We start from the raw sequence: 23,096 nt of genomic DNA, 5'->3' as shown, positions 1-23,096 counted from the left end.
ATGGCATAAACGTTCGTGGACTAGAATCCATTTCATCAGATGCATGAGGTGTTTCCTGAATTAACGGTATATACTGGCATATATCCATCTCCAACCATGTGATCCTGCTGCCATGTTTTCTCCATGCTGCTGAGCTTCTTGACAAGATCCTCTGATTCTGGCCCGATCTGGATGGTCCAGGACCTTTTAACAGCACTGGGAGCTGTTATGATCAACCACCTATATTCTTTGCATTTAAGGAACTAAGAATGTCATGCCACAAGCATTCTAAGTACTCACTCATACTCCTATAGAAATAAAGAATCTAAAAGAAAAGGAAGCAAGAGAATCATAGAATTATAGAATAGTAGGGTTGGAAGGGGCCTATAAGACCATTGAGTCCAACCCCCTGCATAATGCAGGAATCCAAGTCAAAGCATCCCTGACAGATGGCTGTCCAGCTTCATCTCGAATGCCTCCAGTGTGGGAGAGCCCACCACCTCCCTATGTCATTGGTTCCATTGTCACATTGCTCTAACAGTCAGGACATTTTTCCTGATGTTTAGCCGGAATCTGACTTCCTGTAACTTGAGCCCGTTATTCCATGTCCTGCACTCTAGGATGATGGAGAAGAGATACTGGCCTTCCTCTCTGTGACAACCTTTCAAGTACTTGAAGAGCGCTATCATATCTCCCCTCAGTCTTCTCTTCTCAAGGCTAAACATGCCCAGCTCTTTCAGTCTCTTCTCATAGGGCTTTGTTTCGAGTCCCCTGATCATCTTCCTTGCCCTCCTCTGAACCTTTTCCAGTTTGTCTGCATCCTTCTTAAAGTGTGGGGCCCAGAACTAGACACAGTATTCAAGATGAGGCCTAACCAGTGCTGAGTAGAGGGGAACTAGTACTTCCCGGGATTTGGAAGCGATGCTTCTATTAATGCAGCCCAAAAGAGCATTTGCCTCTTTTGGGCTGCATGCCGATGTGGTAGGGCACAGCCTGTTGTACACCAAGTGTACAGAAACATCTGCAACCTCTGGAAAGGACTACTGCTTTATTGAGCTGCTATGTAGGGGAAATACTAATTTCTTGGATTTAGTAGCAGCCATGTTAGAGGGATTATAGAAATGGATAGTTAAAATACTTGAATATACAAGTTTCTGGGATCTATCATTGTTAAGGCAAATTCATTTCCTAATAACTCCAAATGAATTGTTTATTTGCAGCTAACACTTATCACAATGAGCACTCTAGCAAGGAAACCTTGGGGATGGGGGAAGGAAGACATCAAAGTCGTTTTATTTTACAATATATTTAATTTGTGTATTCTTTATTTATATTAAGGTATCATCAACATATATTTGAAACACAGAATATCATCCTTGTGTAGAGTGGGTGTATAAGGCTAGGGAAAGTTATGTATGTTTTGGTTATTGAGTAATACATTCATTTCAAAGAATATGCATTCTTAATGCAAACAACAGTTTAGTTAAAATAAATAGTGACATCTACACACGTGTAGTCTAGAATACTATTTTCCAATAGCGCTGAAGGAAAAATTAAGGCATCCATTAAATAGTTATTGTTATATATAAGTATACACTATTGGAAATGTTAGCCCTAGATGACATAGCAATCAAAGAGGTCATTCCGCTGAGTCTTAACAAGAAGAACAGCCTGACTTTTTATTTGGATTGAGCTTGCAGCTTGACAGAGTAACATTCCAGAGCAGGGCAAGGGGTGGGATCCGTTCTTGCTACACCTCAACCCAATATTCCCTGGGACTTGGTTTCTTGTTGTCTCCTTTTTCCAACCCTTCCATTTTCTCTCAGTTGGGTAGGAAGCATAAGGACTGGGCAAGATCAAATGACTGACTGCTACCCCCCCCCCCCAATCGGTGGTCACTGTCATTAAGAAAATATCTTTTATACACACAAGCATCAGATTTGTAGGGGGGAAATGTTGATGAACTCCATCCCCTTTCCACTTCACGGAATACAGATGATGAAGGGATCTAGTGAGAACAAAATCAAATGTCACCCAGACCAAGAAAAAGCTGACATGTGAGTTTCAGTTAGTTCCATTTCATAAGTCTGTCAGCTCTCACACTGCTTCAGCAACGTATGAAGGAAGGACTCCTCCTAAGTCCTGGTGAGGCTCGTGCTGGAAGCTCCCATGCTGCCAGCTCTGAATGCGTCATGTTGTCTTTCTAGTGTTGCCAGGGTGGTGTGGGAGAAGCGAGTGACTTCCGAGTAGGACCTTTGCTTTCACAGATTTACTGTAATGTGTGAAGTAGGTTTTCCAAATTACCCATATTGTTTCTGAGTCTTGGGAATAGGATAATGAGCAAGATGCTCAATTGATCTGTTGGCAGAGCTATCTTCATTACAATAGATTTCTGTGGTTTTGCCATTGTGGAGTGCCTGAACGTCTTGACAGGGCATACATTTTCCTAGTATTTCTAATGCCAATAGTATCAACATGAAATATCCGTAACATTCTTTTGCTCGCTTATGAAATCAACTTTACTGTTCATTCAACATAATGTACTTTACGTTATCAACACCAAATAAATTCTTGTTTTGCAGGTGAATTAGCTTAACAAGCTTCATAATTATTGCAAACACTATTCCTTTTAGAAGCAATTTATGGCTTCCTAAAAGCATACATTTTGTAACAAGGTATACATTTGCATTTGTTTAAAGGTACAATTCATGCCACTTGCACGGGAGTTAGTCCCACAGAATTCAGTGAGATTTGCTTCCAACTAAACATTCAAAAGGTCAGGCTGTGAGAACACCAAACAAAAAACATGTCACTGTGTGAAATCCCATATAGGCATTACTGTGGCAGTTGGAGTGTAACTGGCAACATCAGCAGCAGCAGATTTATATACATTTTGCTTATTATGCATAGTTTTAACTTAATGAATATGACTAAAGAAATAATAAGTGAAGATTTTAAGGTGAATTAGTAAAAGCTGTTGGGATTTACAAAGAAATGTTAGGTTTCTTGTTTGTTGCCTCTTTGCAAACAATGGACATAGCTACCGTATCACACTGACGTTCAAATTCTCTGTCAATCAGCCCACTTTGACACTTCATGGATTTGCAGACTTTACAGTCTTCAAAATGTTAAATTATTAGACCTCTATGTACATTAACAATTTTAATTACAACATAATGCTTTTCTACTTCACAATGAGAATTCTTTCAGACACATCAAGATGTACAATTATGAATTTCACTTTGGGATATTTAAAAGAAAACAGAGACTTCACAAAAACGAAGCTCTCTTTTTAAACCACGAGTTATTTAGGAAGCAGATGTCTCAACTGCAATAGACAAGTCATAGCAATGCCCGGCTGCCACATGGATTGTCTACTGCCATGCAATTTAGCTCTATGCAGCCACAACAAATTCCGATCACCATTCTGCAGTGGTGTAAAAGAAGCCATGTGCGGGTTAGTGGTCCACATTGGGAGTCACAGCGCGCAGGTAAGTTCTTTTAAATCCACATCTTTCAGAGACATGCTCAATCGGCCAATGTCATGTGTCCTGATACAATTAACCTATATACTAAAACAGGAGGGCACAATTCAGCCCAAGCTGAGCACTTACTTCATCAGCCCCACTGATTTTGCGTGCTTAGCACTCTGCTACTAAAATAAAAAAGGATTTGAAAATGCTTGTGCAGCTAAAGTTTGATAGCTATAGATTTTGGGAATGATCCAACCACAGTGCTACACACTGTGCAAATACACCGTTTCCTCCTACTCACCTAGCACGTTGGAGAAGCAAGGCACGACATAATATAAATCCTTGAAATCAAATTTTAGGGGCTGGGGTTAAGATACTGTACAAGGATAAAAATTAAACAGCTCACCAGGATTTTTTTTCAGTGTTGGACAATTTTTCAAAAACAAATAAACATCACAATCCATTTTTTTTTCACATTCAGCAGCTGTGTTAAAGTTCAACAACCAATAAAATAATTTCTATCTACATTTATCTTGACAACCAAAACTGTAAACTGTGTAACTCATTAAAACAACCCTATTAATTAATTGCCTCTGGAGGAGAGAGAAAGGCAACAATACATTCACTAATGAACAATAAATTCACTAACTGTGCTGATTCATCACTTCCATAAATTATTAAAAACAACTAAAGAACAGATTCAATAGTTTTGCTTGTAAGAGCCCAACAGCCATATTCATATACAAACCTGTGTTTTATATGTAGAGCTAAATATTAGAACCATAAAATATTTTTGCTCTTCATCTAACAATACATGTGAAGTTGCAATTTTGCAATGTCAGTAAGGGTGGCCAGTTTTCTTGTTCTGTTGGTCATTTTTAGAACTGTTTTATATTTTACAATACACCTTTTAAAAAATGTAAGTAGTTTTAAGTTATAAACTCTGTGACAAAATTATTAAACATGTTCATTGCACGTAACTAAACTTAAGGCAATAGACAAATGTAAGAAAAAGTGGGAGAGTATTTGTACAACAATACTGGAAAATCTCCAGGTTGTTTCTGTCTTCATAAGCTGCCAAGTCTTTTAGCTGGTGGCGGTGTGTGCATGCATACGTTTTGCTACATCATAAACATAGGTTATGTCTGGTCGCTTCTCTGGATCTGGGTTGATGCACATATTAACTAATTGTCGCAGCTAGAAAAAGAAAAATTCTATGTTAAGAACCAAGCAAAAAAAAAAGGAGAAAAGCACCTGGTGACAAAATTATTAAAAGTCCTCTCCTCCACCACCCACTTCTTTAATTGGCAATACTGGAAAAGAACAGTAACATACCAATTATGCATACAACTTTAAGCCTTTAAGTATTCTATGAGCCATGGAATTTATGATATTCTTTGAGTCATGGCATCTATTTACTGTATTCTTTCTTACATACTTTCAGCCACAGTACAATTAGCTTGTTGCTTTAAAATGTAACAGTAGTTTCACTGGACTCCAGTTTTTCTTTACTGAGTCAAATATCATGTGATGAAAGCAAGGTTCACACAATGGCCACAAATCCAAAAAAGTTTTGTGTGGTTAAAGTATTTGTTTTCATTGGGCTTAAAGATGTTTTGCAGCCAATAGCATTTGTACTTCCATGAGCTGAATTTTCTTTTCAATTCTTCTAGCAAGACTCATATATAACCAGGTCATGTGAGGGGCCCAATAAGGGTTTCGCGTATGGGCAATACTTACTAAAGTATTAAAGTAAACATGGGGAATAATCCAACCCACACACAGGTTAATCCTGTGTAAACTGAGACCAATACCTGCAGGGGGATGGATCATGCTCATGGTTTTCACTGCTTACTAAAAAGAAGGTGCTGCTCCAAGGTTAATGTGTGAGGGATGCTTCAAACTCACTTCTAAATTAATCTCACAATGGAGGTCACTGAAAAACAAATCTACAAACCTATACACACTTACCTGCAAGTAAGTCCCACTGAACTCAATACATTCAGAAGATTGTATTGTTAGTTATTTCTTCCACTGTATTATGACAGTGCCACACTTCTGTTTTGAGATATATAAATATGGGACACTACAGACCTGTTTGGATATAACAGTGGCAATTTGGGGGTTAATTAAACCATGAATTACATAGATGTGCACCACATGGCAGCCACTTCCGTTTTCCAGCAACAACCTATGAATGCAGCATTCATAGGTTGCTTTCGTGACATCCAAACCCGGACACTTGGGGTTGTTCATGGATTAAACCACCTCACGTTAACCCAAGAATAAACCATGGGTTATCTGGGGGTTGTTGAAACCACGAATAACCCCAAACACCTCGGTTTGGATGTCATGGAAACAACCTACAAATGCAGCATTCATAGATTGTTGCTGGAAAATGGAAGTGGCTCACGCACAGCGCACATCCCTGCAATTCATAGGTTAATTAATTAACCCATAAATTGTCACCAAATGCCACATTATGTCCAAACAGGGTCTACACTTTCATGAAAACTAACCTTTTTCCTGTCTGTTTTCAATGTACAGTTGTAAAATAAAGGAATTGTCTTATCTGAAATCAGGGAATCCTTATTATTTGAATACACATTCAGTTTAAGGAAGACTTAACTTCATAGTTCACAAATCCAGAAGGTGATAACCCAAGATGCAAAATAAAAGCTACATAGTCGTGTCCAGAAAGATGCATGTAAGAGCAGTGTATTAGTAAGCCTAGCAAAGACAGAGTCATTGGCTGAATGCTTTAAAGACTGTATATGTGGTAAACAGGGAGGAGATTTCTGAGAAACGGAGTTTTCAGCTCTACAAAGAGAACTCTTTGGGGCAGATCCTGATTTATCGATTGATTGAATTAGGTAGCTGGAGCAGAATGCTGCTGCCCGTGTGTTGACGGGGGCAGTGATAGGCGAGCACATCACACCAGTTTTGAAATCTCTGCAGTGGTTGCCATTGAGCTATGTATTGGCTCCAGGAGTGTAGCCAAGTCATTTGTAGTGTTAGAAGGGCCTAGAGACCCATAATGCTTGCTTAAGTTCATTGTTGGTGCAATTCCCATGCTAGTAAGCCTCTGAGCATGTGCAGATGAGTCAAAAGGCTGATAACAGCCTTCTCAGAACATTCCTTGCTAATGAGAATGTCTTATCACTGATGTGCCTGAGAAGCAGAGTTGGTTTACCTTAAAGCTGCAGGTGGCTGTGATTGAGAACCGAACACTTCTAGCCTATGCTGAGAATGAATGCTAGGGGTCCTTGCTAGTGTCATGCTGCCTCATGGCTAACATGTATTGTATAAAACCCATTTGACCCAATGGCTTGGGGTTCAGAGAAGCTGTCTGATCCAACCATAGGGTACGCCTGTGTGCTGTAAGTTACCCAATAAAGTCCTCCTTGTAAGTAAACCTTTGAGTCTGATGTATCACTATCTTGGCACCTCTAACCTAAGAGTTCAACGCCCACTGTAGGGGCGACACAAGCTACCGAGCCCAATTCAAGGTGTTAGCACTAGCGTACAAAGCCCTAAACAGCTCAAGGACCATCTTTCCCAGAACCGGCCAGCCTAGGATTTAAGATCAGCCAGGGAGGTTGTTTGCGATGCTCTTGAGGAATGTGGCTCACATGGGATTGCCACACATGGCACAGCATGCTTAGTGGCAGCACCCTGGCTATTGAACTCCCTGCTGGTAGAGATTCAGCTGTCCCCCACACTGCTATCATTTAGATGGTAGTTAAAGATGTATTTATCCTTCCAAGGTTTTGGAGTATAGGTAAATAGTCTATTTGTTTTGCTGTTGATTGTGCTGGTGGTTTTATTAATACAAAACATCTTGACCCTGGGATCTTGCTCAGGCTCAGAGAAATTGGGACTGGAACCCTCCCTCAGTCATTTGTTGTAATAAATTTGCTAGGCACTTTGAGGAGAAAGTTGTTCGTATTCACTCAGAACCCGACACCACAGTTATCGCAGAGTCTGGGTTGGTGTCCAGTGTTCTGTCTCATTGTGTTTCCCAAGAACTGTTTCAGTTGTTGAAGCCTGATAATGCGGACAAGACAGTTGAATCAGTCCGTCCCACCACATGTAAGTTTGACCCTTGCCCATCTTGGCTAATACGATCTAGCATGGGTGGGTTGATTGGGTGGGTCCAGGGGATGGTAAATGCTTCACTCTGTCAGAGGGTGGAGCCTGCTGCCTTGAAAGAGGCTGTAGTGTGCCCTCTCCTGAAGAGGACCTCCCTGGACCCAGAGGAATGTGAGAATTATCGCCCCGTTGCTAATATCCCCTTTTAGGGCAAGGTGCTTTTAGGGCAAGGTGCCAAGTGTGTGGTGGCTGGGCAGCTTCAGATGTTCTTGCAGGAAACTGATTATCTGGACCCATTTCAGTCTGGACTCAAGCCAGGGTAAAGTACTGAAACGGCCTTGGTTGCTCTGACTGACAACCTACTCTGGGTGAAAGACAGAGGGAGTGCTAGCCTGATGATCTTCCTGGATCTCTCAGCAGATCTCTCAGGAAAGCCCCGTTCTTGGATTATTTCATTACGTGCAAATCCAGAAGCTTTGGATTGTTTATGGGTTAAACAACCCAGAGTTAACTCAACAACAATCCATTGGTGATTGTTCGGTTAACTCTGGGTTCTTTAACTCCTAAACAACCCAAAGTTCCAGGTTTGGACATCATGTAGCCCAGGAACAGGGTGTTCCTGGATTGCTTCCGGAAGCAAGTGAGCAGACAGAAACCAGCACGCTCACATGCACGCTCACGAACATCCCATCGTTTGTTAACTATAGGTTGTTTGATCATGCGAACTGGGTGATTCTGTTTTATGTAGGTTATTAGCCAGCCTCCCCTTCATGGATCACTGCCTTGTTGTGATGAAGGGGCTTCTGCAACTCAGTGAAGCCATAAGCTATGCCGTGCAGGGCCACCCAAGACGGACAGGTCATGGTGGAGAGTTCTGACAAAATGTGGTCCACTGGAGAAGGAAATGGCAACCCACTCCAGTATTCTTGCCAAGAAAACCCCATGGAACGTATCACAAGGCTAAAAGAGATGACACCGGAAGATGAGCCCCTCAGGTCGGAAGGTGTCCAATATGCTACTGGGGAAGAGCAGAGGGAATTTCCAGGTAGCGCCAGAAAGAGTGAAGCGGCTGGGCCAAAGCCGAAAGGACACTCAGATGTGGATGTGTCTGGTGGTGAAAACAAAGTCCAATGCTGTAAAAAACAATATTGTTTAGGAACCTAGAATGTAAGATCAATGAATCAAGGTAAGCTAGAGGTGGTCAAACATGAGATGGCAAGATTGAACAGCGACATCTTGGGAATCAGCGAACTAAAATGGACAAGCATGGGCGAATTTAATTCAGCTGACCATCATATCTACTACTGTGGGCAAGAATCCCTTAGAAGAAATGGAGTAGCACTCATAGTCAACAAAAGGGTGGGAAAAGCAGTACTGGGGTACAATCTCAAAAATGACAGAATGATCTCAGTACGAATCCAAGGCAAACCATTCAACATCACAGTAATTCAAGTCTATGCCCCAACCACTGAGGCCGAAGAAGCCGAGGTTGATCGGTTCTATGAAGACCACCAACACCTTCTAGAACTAACACCAAAAAAAGATGTCCTCTTCATCATAGGGGATTGGAATGCTAAAGTAGGAAGTCAAGTAATCACCAGGATAACAGGCAAACATGGCCTTGGTGTACAAAATGAAGCAGGACAAAGGCTAATAGAGTTTTGCCAAGAGAACACGCTGATCATAGCAAACACTGTTTTCCAACAGCACAAGAGGCGACTCTACACATGGACATCACCAGATGGTCAATATCGAAATCAGATTGATTATGTCCTTTGCAGCCAAAGATGGAGAAGCTCTATACAGTCAGTAAAAACAAGACCTGGAACTGACTGTGGCTCAGATCATGAGCTTCTTATCGCAAAATTTTGGCTTAAATTGAAGAACGTAGGGAAAACCACTAAACCATTCAGGTATGACCTAAATCATATCCCTTATGAATATACAGTGGAGGTGAGGAATAGATTTCAGAGATCAGACCTGATAGACAGAGTGCCTGAGGAACTATGGATGGAGGTCCGTAACATTGTTCAGGAGGCAGCAACTCAATCCATCCCAAAGAAAAAGAAATGCAAGAAAGCCAAGTGGCTGTCTGATGAGGCTTTACAAGTAGCTGAGGAAAGAAGGGAAGTGAAAAGCAAGGGAGAAAGGGGAAGATATACCCAACTGAATGCAGAGTTCCAGAGAATAGCAAGGAGAGACAAGAAGGCCTTCTTAAATGAATAATGCAAAGAAATCAAAGAAAACAATAGAATGGGAAAGACTAGAGATCTCTTCAAGAAAATTGGAGATCTCAAGGGAACGTTTCGTGCAAAGACGGGCATGATAAAGGACAAAGAAGGCAGGGCCCTAACAGTAGCAGATGAGATTAAGAAGAGGTGGAAAGAATACACAGAAGAACTATACAGGAAAGATCTTAATGTCCCTGATAGCCATGATAGTGCGATCACTGAACTTGAGCCAGACATCCTCGAGAGTGAAGTCAAGTGGGCCTTAGGAAGCATTCCTAACAACAAAGCTAGCAGAGATGACAGTATTCCAGCTGAGCTTTTAAGATCCTAAAAGATGATGCTGTTAAAGTGCTGCACTCAATATGTCAACAAATTTGGAACACTCAGCAGTGGCCACAAGACTGGAAAAGCTCAGTTTACATTCCAATTCCAAAGAAGGGCAATGCAAAAGAGTGTTCAAACTACCGTACAATTGCGCTCATTTCACATGCCAGCAAGGTGATGCTCAAAATCCTACAAGCTAGGCTTCAGCAGTATGTGAACCAAGAACTACCGGAAGTACAAGCTGGGTTTCAAAGAGGCAGAGGAACTAGAGATCAAATCGCCAACATTCGCTGGATCATGGAGAAAGCAGGAGAATTCCAGAAAAACGTCTATTTCTGCTTCATTGACTACGCTAAAGCCTTTGATTGTGTGGATCACAACAAACTGTGGCAAATTCTGAAAGAGATGGGAGTACCAGACCACCTTACCTGTCTCCTGAGAAACCTGTATGAGGGTCAAGAAGCAACAGTAAGAACCGGACATGGAACAACCGAGTGGTTCAAAATTGGGAAAGGAGTACGACAAGGCTGTATATTGTCGCCCTGCTTATTTAACTTATATGCAGAGTACATCATGAGAAACACCAGGTTGGATGAATCACAGGTTGGAATTAAGATTGCTGGGAGAATTATCAACAACCTCAGATATGCAGACGATACCACCCTAATGGCAGAAAGCGAAGAGGATCTAAAGAGCCTGTTGTTGAGGGTGAAAGAGGAGAGCGCAAAAGCTGGTTTGAAACTCAACATTAAAAAAAACTAAGATCATGGCATCTGGCCCCATCACTTCCTGGCATACAGAAGGGGAAGAAATGCAAGCAGTGACAGATTTTATTTTCTTGGGCTCCAAGATCACCGCAGACAGTGACTGTAGCCGTGAAATTAAAAGACGCTTGCTCCTTGGGGGGAAAGCTATGGCAAACCTGGACAGCATAGTCAGAAGCAGAGACATCACCTTGCCGACAAAGGTTCATATAATCAAAGCTATGGTTTTCCCAGTAGCAACGTATGGCTGTGAGAACTGGATTATAAGGAAGGCTGAGCGCCGAAGAATTGATGCTTTCGAACTGTGGTGCTGGAGAAGACTCTTACGAGTCCCCTGGACTGCAAGGAGGTCAAATCAGTCCATCTGTCAGGGTGGACACTGAGCCCATGGAGTCCCAGAGTAGTTCTGATTCTGAGGAAGAGCAGTCGCTCCTGGGAGAGGAGCGCGCTCCTCTTTCCCAGGGCCAACAGCTGACGGAGATTCCTCCCACCAGCATTCCTAGCTTAGAAAGCAGTCCAGGGAGTGACCGAGCGCAGATAGCAGACTTGGTGGACGCGCGACGCCGACGCAGAGAGCGGCGCCAGATGGAGGGTGCGGAAAGGAGGCGTAGTGCCCGGCTGGTGCGCAAACAACGGCTGCACCCAGAGGATCCAAGGGAAAAGGGGAGGGACTCCCCCTAGTCCTTAAGTCCAGGGGTCTGCCAGTAATTCCCTTTCAAACGGGGACCAACTGTTCCAACTTAGGGCATAGGTACTGTGCTGCTCAGATCTAGTTGCAAACGGTATAGTTGTTAAGTTGTAAAAGAATAAAGCTTTGAAAGGAATCCCTTTGTCTGTGTCTGGACTTGGCTACTGGATTAGACTGAGAGAGGCCTCCAAGGAGCCCTTGACACCATCCTAAAGGAAATCAACCCTGACTGCTCACTGGAAGGACAGATACTGAAGCTGAAGCTCTAATATTTTGGCCACCTAATGCGAAGAGAAAACTCACCGGAAAAGACCCTAATACTGGGAAAGATTGAAGGCAAAAGGAGAAGGGGACAGCAGAGGATGAGATGGCTAGATAGCATCACCGATGCAATGAATATGGACTTGAGCACACCCCGGGAGAGAGCGGAGGACAGGAAGGCCTGGCGTGCTATGGTCCATGGGGTCACGAAGAGTCGGACACGACTGAACGACTGAACAACAACAATCAGCCAGCCTGGGCTCTTTTGTGAGGAATGGTGGGATATAAAGCAACTTATATATTTAAGGTGCTTACAGTCCACCTTTGGCACACAAAAAATACTCTCATGGTGGCTTACAAAATTCATAAAACATCAATAGTGCACAATTAAAATCCAACTAACAAGTTGATTACTAATAAAAGCCAAACAGTAGGACTAAAACCTGCCAAATACAAAAACCAAAGTCAGTAATGCATCAAAACAATTTCCATCAAGTAGCCCCATAAACCTTTGGAAGAAGGCCATTCAGAATGGGTTTCTCAAGGACTGCAAGATGGGGCCTAGGGGACCAAAGCTGGTAAGAAGTGCCATGTGCATGGGACCACCACCAAAAAAGCCCTGTCCCTGATTGTCTGATTGTTCTCAAAGGCGGGCAAACAAGAAGAGTCACAGCTGATGACCTCAAAGTGTGGGCAGGTTGCTACAGGTGAAGGTGGTCCTTCAGATAGTCTAGCCCAAGGAAGTCAGTGGTATTTCATGCATGCCAGATATCTACACATATCTCTATACATAGGGTTTTGCTTTAAGATATAGGATACTCATCAGGAATATGCACTCACAATATTGTGAATTTTGTGAATATTCTGCACTCACAATAAAAAATTGTGGAAACTGTGGGAAAGTTTCAGGATATTCCTTTTTAATAAATAAAAATGTGAACACTTCCCTATAATCAAGATGTGAAAGATGGATCTGCAAGAGATAAGATATACCTGAAGATTTGGTCCTAATCAAGATGACTGGTCTTTGCTGAACAAGCAGCACGGAAGAGAAGATAAATAAGCAAGTGTTTCCTCCTGCTTTGAATATCTAACCCAGGCTAGGAAGGAAACAGAATGAAAGCTAAAGCTGATGGCTGAACGACTTAAGAAAATAGCAGAAACTGAGGCTCTGGGTAGATGCCATGTACTTTCACGGTTATGGGGGGAAAGTGGTGCATGCAGAGGCCTCTGCAAATCTAAGTATCATCTCTGAAGCATTTTGTCAAAGATAGAATAGCTCCCATCTTGTTGCCCAAATGCCCACTACATCCCTGAAGCATCTTTTCTAAAAATTAAAAAAAGCAATACTCAGAATGGAAATATGTACTTTCAGAAGATGTGTGCAAAAATGACAGCCTCTTGCTGAATGGCTGGATACAGCCTATTGCCAAGAATCTCGTTCCACAAAGTCAGGAAGCTCTTCTATTAACATGGAACTAGTAGCGTCAGTTGCATCTGGCTGACCCACGGGATTCTAATGTGAATTAGGCTGAGCTGAGATGTCAGGATAGCAATATATTCTAGGTGGGACAGCAATCTATTCCAGTCAGGTATGGGATGACCAGCATACTCTACAGAAGGCAGACTGGGACAGTACCTAAGCTGGTGATGTGGAAGGCTCTTGTTGCATCCCTGAGCAGCATGCTCCTTCGGCTCTGCTTATTCTCCTTAACCTCCTGTGAACTTAGCACAATGACAGTATTTTGCCTGGAGCTTAGCCTGGTAGTGGGGAGCAGCGGGACACATTTCTTTTTTACTTTAACAGGTTTGTCAGTCTCCAAGTAAGGAGTGGGGGTGGGGGGAGAGAAGTGTCCCTAAAGTCATAAAAAAAGGGACAAAAAACCAAACTCTGACAGTGACACTGGCAAGCCAGTGTTTGGAAACTCTTGTGCGAAGAACGTATATTTAAAGCAGAAAGAAACGTTGCTTGTTCCAGAGCAGGAGGACTTCATTCACTTCATCGAACATATTACTCATTAAAAAGCTGCTACTAAGGCTTTTTCTTCATATGCATATATGAAATTGCCTCATATTGAGCCAGGCCACAGGACATTCAATCCATATTGTTTACTCCGAGGAATGGCCGTGGCCACCAAGGTTTAAGACTAAGGTCTTTGCCAGCCATGTTACCCACGGTCTTTTTTAACTGGATTAAATTTACAGGACATTCTGTATGCAACACACGTGCCTTACGACTGAGCTGTGGCCCTTCCCCAGAATATCACTTATATATCTTTGATGAGATATACATCACATTTATTCCCGTGTCACTCTCTCCTAGAACACTGCTACCAATACTCTCAAAAGAGGCTGGGCTATGCAGATCAATGGATGTAAACTGTGCCCCCCCCCCCAAGGATCTGTATTGGGGCCAGTGCTTTTTAACTTGTTCATAAATGATCTGGAGTTAGGGTTGAGCAGTTAGGTGGCCAAGTTTGCTGATGACACCAAATTATTTACAGTGGTTAAAACAAAAAGGGATAGCAAAGAGCTCCAAAAGGAGCTCTTCAAACTGGGAGAATGGACTTTAAAATGGCAAATGCCATTTAATATAAGCAAGTGTAAAGGGATGCATACTGGGACAAAATATCCTAAGTTCATACATATGCTGATGGGGTCTGAGCTGACAGTGACCCACCAGGAAATGGATTTTGGGGTTGTGGTGGATGGCTCACTGAAAACATCAACCCAGTGTGGCTGCTGTGAAAAAGGCAAATTCTACATTGGGCATAACTAGGAAAGGATTCGAAAATAAAGCAGCCAATATTATAATGCCTTTACACAAACCTATGGGGCACCCACACTTGGAATACTGTGTATAGTTCTGATTGCCATATAAAATTGGAATATTGTGCAGCCTCAGAGGAACAGTTTATTTTGTCTAAATCTGTTCTGGACAGTACCACAATGCAGGATGGCAGCTAATGTTAAAGGGCTCTGAGAATCTTGTTCTGGATAGTTTCAGATGAAGAAGTGTATTTTAAGATGGGTCTTGTTCAATATTCCATAAAGGAAAAATATTTTGCTCTGAAGACTGAGTTGCTCTTCACAGGGCTAGCACCAAAAATGCAAACTCTATGCTAAAAGTTATTGGGAAAGGGACTGAAAATAAAACTGGCAATATTGTAAAGCTCCTACACAAATCTATGGAACAGCCATACTTACACTGTATTGTACAATCATGTGTGCGCTTCTGATTGTCCCACCTCAAAAGTGATATTGCAGAGTAGGAAAAGGTTGTAGAGAATGGATACCCAAGCCTTAAGATCAGCCTCGGAAGCCCTGCCTGCTCTTTTGCCCACCAGTTGCGAATATCAAACTGGTTGGTAGCAGAGACAGGTGTGTGTCCCCGACCCTGTTTTCCAGTGTGTGTGTGCATGTACACACATAGCTCTGTCATGTCTCCTCTCCTCCCATTTTTAAAAGGGCACTGAACACTTTTTTTCTTTCACAAAACCTTTTATGGATCATCTGTACTGGTTCTACCTGTTTTATTCTGATTATTTAATGGTTAAGGATTTGATATTATTTAATCTGTTTTTATTATTTTTATATTTTGTTGTGAGTCACCTTGGAAGGACTTGTAACCTGAAAATGACATACATACATACATACATACATCTGGCTGGCTGGCTGGCTGCTGTGAGAGAGGCCGGTTCTTCCATGCATGTTCAATTCATTGATGCAGCACATCGACAATCACTTGTTCATTTGTACATGTGAATGACCCACCACAGATTAATCACTTCATGTAGGTTTTTCCTATCTTTCAATGTCTGCTCAAAATACTACACATTTCAGTGGAGACCTTCATACATTTAGCTGAGAGTCACTTAAATGTTGAGCAACCAAATGATGGACAGATCAAGTAATGTGCATGCCTGTGCGAACCAGCCCAATGTTGTTGATACTTTTTAGGAAATGGCCTGCATTATGCATATAAAGCCAGAGGGTGAATCAGGAAATGAAATGGGTCAAATCTTTCTAAAACTTGAAAACCGTATTTTGTTTCACCTCTGTTTGGAACAAGCATGTCTAGTTATTAAAAGTTAAGCACTCTTACACAGAATCATCTGGGTGCTTCACAGAAATGCTTAGTCGTGAAGAGGCTCAGTTTGTGCAATTCCCCTGCCATTCTTGGAGAAGAATCAGGCAAATTGGGCATCTGTGTGATTGAGCATTCACATGGACATCCAGCTCATGAGAGATGTTATCTGGAGGGATTGTGTGTGTTGGGTGGGGGTGGGGGTGGGGACCTTGCTTCAGCACACAAAGATGTTAAGAAGAACCCTGCTAAATCAGACCAAAGTTTTATCTAACCCAGTATCCTGTTTATTTTTCTGTATATTAATGACCAAGTGTTCTGTCTTGCAGAACTCCAAAAACCTCTTAAGCAACTACAATGTTAGAGCCACATTGGCAGCATAAAAGATAATAGCATAGGAACAGCATAAAGAACTGAAAGCATTGTAAGAAACAGCAGCCAGCTTTGAATAATGTCAAGTCACTGACTAGGACTGTACAGGAACAAATGATGTATCAAATTAGCACACAGAACACATAAGACTTGCAAAACACTAATTTGTCAATATACCTCCCAAATCAAGTAAATTAACCAAAGCAAACAAACAAACCACACACAGAAAGAATGTAGATTGCAGTCTTTGAAACCTCTATAGTAATTGGATAGCTTCAGTATACCGAAACGACACCTTCCTATTCTTCAGCAGCTGGGGTGTTATGGAAGGGTTAGAAACATTCCAACTGCTTAGAAGTTTGGCTGGCGGGCTGGATGGATGGACGGACGGACAGACGGACGGACAGTCAGTCAGTCAGACAGATAGCAGTTAGCAGCATAGTAGGCCAGTGAAACCAATGGAACTGTCAGGTGGGAAGGCAGTTCAGAGAAGGGAGGAAGCAGCACCGTCACAACAGAGTATATAAATAGAGTGTGTGGCAATGGCATGTGAAAAAAGGTATGCGTAGTACAAATGGGTGTGTGAACAGAAATGTGAGCACCAGAATGGATGCAGAAGGTATTATCAACCCAACTCCCCACATCTGACCTATAAATGATCTCTATAAATTTGTTTCAAATGTTGAAAACAGCTCAAACAGAATCAACTTGTAGTGTAATTTTCAAAAAGCAAATCGAGTAGAAGTGTATTAAAACAGATCTTGGAGGACAATTTTGTGATGAAGGTTCTTCCTTTTCTTTTTTTAATGGTCTACTGTGAAAGCAGACAGAAGCTGATGCAAAGTGATTTTATTCCTTCATCAAATTTATTCGCATAAAAAAATGTAAGTGGATTTCATTGTTCAGTGATCCCTGAACTCAACTGCTCAAGTGAGTGCACTTTTCAACCAGGATAACAGTTTGAAGTCTAAATTTTCTAGGAGAAGACTTCGGGATGCTGCTGCAGTCTGACAGATACACTTTTACCCTATTTCTTCTAGGTACTAGGTCTGTGTAAGACTTTCAAAATTAAAAATATATTATTACAGCGAAGAAACATTTTAAATATATACCCATTTTTAAGTTCTAAGTGCAACATTCTAGTTTTATACTAGGTATGATTTTGGAGTGACAACCTATTCAAAGTGACAGTACCCCTTTTGTTAATACTTCACTTCTTTTGTTAAGAAATTATTTCCAGACTTATATTAGGTATCATAGTTTGCTCTTTCTAGTGTTGTCATGTTGCATAATGATTTTAAAAATAAGGCATGTTAAAGGAAACATCCCTGTTTCTGAACAGGAAAAAAATACAACATGGTTTGTTTTGTGACTCCCCGCTGCCCGCTCCAAAATTGGAAACTATGCGGACTAAGTTAATAATTTAAAAAAAGTGAAACCTATTTTCCTTCCCAGAACCAAGACTTTCTATTGGGGCTGGACTTTGATATTTGCCCCTTGGCTGAGAATCCATATATCCAACTTCACACTTAGCCGCAGTGAAGTAGCCCTCCGGGCAGGCCGACTTCAACGAACCACTAGTGGTATCATCATTAAAATCCTGCTGAAGGTCACCATGGCAACCGCCTGCTGAGGCTTCACTGCTGCACTCGGCATCTCCTAATCAGCTACCATGTGAAATGCAAATTCAGACAGTCTGAAAATTAGTCAAGAAGAATAGAGGATGAGGATGCAGATACGTGAAATATTCATGCGCTTCATGGAAAAAGGAAGACAGCATGAATGACACAACAAAGAACGGCCCCTGACATTCTTGCTATCATTTTGCATTATTGTTCACACCCTACTGTATTTCTAGGCCTCCGGTTCTGAAGTTGCCTATATGAAGTGCCACATTTATATTCCGCAAAAATGTAATAATTAAAAATGGCCACTGGAAAAAAAAACCCAGCTAATTGGGAAAACTACATTAAGGATATGCTGCCTGCCCTAATGGATAGCATCATCTCCACCTCATAAACTCTTTCTAATCATCTTAAAAAGAAAAAGAAAAACAACTCTGTAATTGTCGCTACAGTAAAACTGTACAAATTGTCACACTATATGACAAAGAATTGTTAAAAGACCAAAAATTCCCGGACCATAATCTTTTATTAATAATCAAAATCCTGAAAAGCAACAGGATTCAAGGTTTCGAATTTTACTCCCCATTCTGTAAGCAGTGCGATGCTGCAATACTTACAAAACACATTTCAGAGGGAGCGTTTATGTACATTTCAACATACTCTTTAATTCATATACACTGAACTAGAATAAGTTGCTTTAGCCTCTTTGTTGGCTTGCAGTTGCTATTATTTTACAGTGTTCAAACTTTAAGAGCATATTTCATGTACGTGTTGAATTACACATGTATGAACATATATGCATCCTCTCATATCCAAGAGACATGTATACATTACTTTTGTGTCAGCTTGCATTTGTTAACGACAATGTGTTTACATCTTTGTTGTTGTTCAGTATGTATTTTTCATACAAACCTCAGCATTTCAATCAAAATGAATGATCACTAGAACAAATTTGCCACTGTGGGAACTGCAGTACATTTTTAATCTGTGACTCTCAGGGCATGATCCTTACCCACAAGGGCACACTGTGCTCACGCAAGAGCCCCTATAAGCAATGGGACTTTATTTAACCCTTTCCGCCACACGTATACATGGATGTGTGAACAGCCACTGCCATCGCAGTGAATGGGGGATGTGTACAGATGTCCCATTTCCTGTCCACCCCTCCTCTTGGCAAAGGAACGCAAGCTTTGAGCTCATGTTCTTTGCCTGAGCAAACAGGAAGGGCTAGACAGGGAATGGGGAACACACACAGGTTTCCCATTCCCTGTAACAGCCTGATGCAATGCTTGTGTGTACATCTGTGCATAGATGCTTGGGAAAGGGGTGGGGGGGAATAGGGCTCTGTTATGCCTTATGGTAATCCCTCCATGCACAAGAGACTATACCTGTGCAAAGTTGGATCATGCTGGTAGAGTTGCCACAATAAAGAAAATGATTTGCAATACAGCAGCTAGTTTGAAAACTATTTTTACATACATCCTTTATGCAGCTTAGGGGGAATATAGTGCTATATTCTAGTTATCCTTTGACAGTCGATATCTAACCTTTGACTACATCCATGCTGGCAGCTAGGTCATGGTGAACTGGGGAAGATTCCCATTCTTCCAAGAAGTTACTAGAAGGATAATTAGTTATAATGAAAACACCAGAAGGAGAATTCAGAAAACACCATAGAGGTGAATTTAAGACATCCCTGTTGTTCACCATGCTGTAGCTAAACTAAGCAGACAGTATTTAACAATTAATTGCCTCCACTTTCAGTGATTTCTCCCACCGAACACAGTCTGCATTTTAATCTCTTGCATAGGCAGTGCAGCAGCAAAAGAAGATGGAAGCAGTCTAAGTGTTATGTATCATATTATAGCAGTCTCCTTCAAAACTAGTGCACTTGAATATCTACACTTTGAACCTACAACTGCATTGAAAAAGTACACCATCCTCTTGAGGGATCAAGTTCAGAGATGAGAATATATGCTGCCACACTGCTGAGCCCATGCACAAGCAAGGAGACCATGGGGAAGTTCTCTTACACAAGGTACACTGAAATGAATGAGAGCTGTGCAAGAACACTCCGGCATGGTGGATTTTGTCCCAGATCCCAATGCAGATTGGAAGCTTGCTGAAAAGAAATGAAAAGCACTGTTCACCAGGCAGCATCTGTTTTCATACTGCTACTTTCAGGTAGCCCACAAAAGGGGAAGTTACTTACTTCGTCTGAGTAGTGATCCGATGGAAGCGGTGGATAGTCACATTGCTCTATCTTTTTACACAAGGAATACAAGTTCATTTTGTCACCATAGAATGGACTCTGCAGTGCAGCCATCTGTATGGATTTGGGGGGGGGGGAGAGAACAAATATACTTTGAGGTGCTGTGAAATTGTTGTGGCTGGGAGGGACTTTATTTCAAATAAATAAGCACATTTTCAAGGAGGTACTTTTTTGATGAGGCTGTTCCTATTTGAATTTAATCTAGAGAATATGTTACACCAACTTTTTGTTTACTGCTCTGACCTCAGTATCAGCATATTTGTTCGAATCATTTGCTTTTTGATGCAAATAATGCAAGCAGAATGCCAGTTAAATTGGTTTCTGTAATGTTACAGTCTGTTTATATCTTACATGTGAAAATTAATTGAAATTTATTTCTGGAAGCAGAAAATTATTCACAGATTTTGACTTTGTAGCACAGCCTTCCCAACCTGGTGCCCTGCAGATGTGTTAGACTGCAACACATCTGCAAGGCACCAGCCAAGATTCCCACCATTCAGCAATACAAACTACTTCTGAAGCCAAGAGGAATTCCAAGAGCAATTTGTGATATGGCACAGCGATCTCCTGGTTCAAGTAAAATGTTAAAACTCTCACGGGGGCCTGCACAACTTCATGGGCCCACCTAAAATTGTTCTTTGGACCCTAGCACTATTTGTGCTAAATTTATTTATTTATTACAGTATTTATAAACCACCCTTCATCAAAATGTAGTGAGCAATAAGTACAATGGGAAACTGTCATACAACCACAACATGAACTAAAAACAATAAAACGTAATCCTAAAAAGCATTAAAAGGATCAGCTATACTTCAAAAGATGAGCAACATTACGTCATGCGCTAAAAAACCCAAAATTGATTTCTGTTTGTAGCCTGCCTTGTGCCTAGGACTTTGGCCAGGCTCCCATTTAAAAATGACACCACTGAAGAAAGCAACGACCATCTATTCATGCACACCGAAATACCCTTAGAGGCTTGTGTACATTTTCTGTAGCTATCCATGTTCACCTGAACTTTTCTAGTACCAACAAGATACTGGATCTCTATAGGAAGCTGCCTTACCACCGGTCCATCTAGCTCAGTGCTGTCTACAGTGAATGGCAGCAGCAGCTCTCCAGTGTTTCAGATGGGAGCCTTTCCCATTCCTACCTGGAGATGCTGAGGGTTGAACCTGGGACCTTTGGCATACAAAGTATGCGCTCTACCAGTGAGCCATGGCTGTTCCCCAAAGGACATATTCCTTGGTGACAGGATGGATTTTAGCATTCTCTTTATTACGCCTAATATTTTGGCTGGTTTGGGATATGTAAATGCTTTCGGTTTTTATGTGTACTCTTTGTTACCATTTGACTTCTTAAAATTTATTGTCATGGTCTGTTTTACTGCCACTTCACTATCTGCTTAGTGCGATATGAAAAAGACTGCCCAAATTTAAGGTAGAGAGCAATTTTCTATTTAAAATTCACTTTCATGTACATAGAGAGAGGCTGCAATTCTGTGCAGAATTGCATGGATTATATCCCACTTAAGTCAAACATATATAACCCATGTAGGTCACACATGCAACTTAAAAAAAAAGACTTTAAATCTTCACAAATATCCCATTTTGCAGATATAATCCTGATGTTATATTCACCTAAGAAAAATGATGTATCTTTGGTAAGACATATAACCCATGTAGGTCACACATGCAACTTAAAAAAAAAGACTTTAAATCTTCACAAATATCCCATTTTGCAGATATAATCCTGATGTTATATTCACCTAAGAAAAATGATGTATCTTTGGTAAGACACTTTAACACACACACATACATTTAAAATATGATTAGTGCATCTAGGGCTTATTTCAAGACAATGTTAGCGCCCGACATTTCAAAGGCAAACAAATACCGCAATGAGAGGGCTTAACTTTAAAAGGATATGTAGAAAAATGTTCGCGTTGCCTTCCAACCCCTTTAAATCTCTGAACCGCAGCAGCATGAGCATTGCTTGGAGTGCAGCGCTGCCCCAAAGTCAGTCACCCTTTTCTACATGTGCTAATAAGTTTGATTTTGGAAGGACAATGTGTACATTCCCCAGACAGGGAGAGTGTGTGTGAAACACGCTAGTCCATGCTGTGCTACTCAGTGAGCTTCAGCAGGGACAGGACAAGCTGAAAATGGCTCTCATCTGTCTTGTGGTCTTCCAGATAGAACATTAACTCCTTCATCCCTGAAAATAGTACCAATTTGAGCAGCGGTATATTGTTAAAGGAGACTCCGGAAAGGAAAATTCCAAAAGAAATACACACAAATGCAACAATTTCATAGCAAAGATATCAAAACCCATCCTAACTGCACACATTAACTGAATATCATAAATACTGTGTTCTGTTTTGAAAACCCATAAGAGCAAAGGGATTAAGGCTCTCAAGAAAAGCCGTTTTTTCCAGCTGCATTGCCCCCATAATATTAACTCTTGAAACAACATAATTCATGCCGTGTTTTTTTCTTTAAGTGCAATCAAAATCAAAGCTAGAAATTCCAACAACAGAACATGTACATATGCAAAAAATTCAAAATAAATGCAGAGCTCATCAGTGTTGGTACACTGGGTGTTCATTAAAGTACTTTTGTTTGAATGCTACAGAGTGTTAGAAGGAAGGAAGGAAGGACGGAAGGAAGGAAGGAAGGAAGGACGGAAGGAAAGCTGAATGTCCCCTAAGGAGTTAAAACAGGAATACTATATTTTCATGCATCTCCTGCTTTGACAGATGAAAAATGTCAACTGTCCTGTTTTTATTTTCAAGCTTTTGCACTATTCATCTGGTTCATTAGTGCATCTCGCTGCTGCCCCTGACAGCTGCTCGCCCTCTCCTCCCAGCAGCTGAATTTTTCAGGCTAATTTGATCCTCCACACTGAGACGATCGCTAGAATGATTGACTT

The 23,096-nt window shown here is 41.3% G+C and overlaps 1 protein-coding gene across 8 annotated transcripts in view; it reads right to left on the bottom strand.

The window, feature by feature from the left end:
• Positions 1-393: 393 nt before the first annotated feature.
• Positions 394-23,096, bottom strand: part of NEK7 (NIMA related kinase 7) — a 79,085-nt gene continuing 56,382 nt past the window's right edge. For 3 of the 8 annotated variants that reach the window (XM_084851509.1, XM_084851508.1, XM_084851510.1), the window contains exons 9-10: positions 20,109-20,222; positions 394-4,649 (exon numbers count right to left, since the gene is read on the bottom strand). In XM_084851509.1, the coding sequence (XP_084707635.1) occupies positions 4,539-4,649; positions 20,109-20,222 (225 nt within the window). In that variant the 3' untranslated portion in view covers positions 394-4,538. The other 5 variants (XM_084851512.1, XM_084851513.1, XM_084851511.1 and 2 more) reach the window with 4 other exon arrangements.

The sequence above is a fragment of the Heloderma suspectum genome, chromosome 4 (genome assembly GCF_057233095.1).
Source record: "Heloderma suspectum isolate Gila_16-S chromosome 4, 16-S_ref, whole genome shotgun sequence".
NCBI lineage: Eukaryota > Metazoa > Chordata > Lepidosauria > Squamata > Helodermatidae > Heloderma > Heloderma suspectum.
This window is presented reverse-complemented; position numbering and strand designations above follow the sequence as displayed.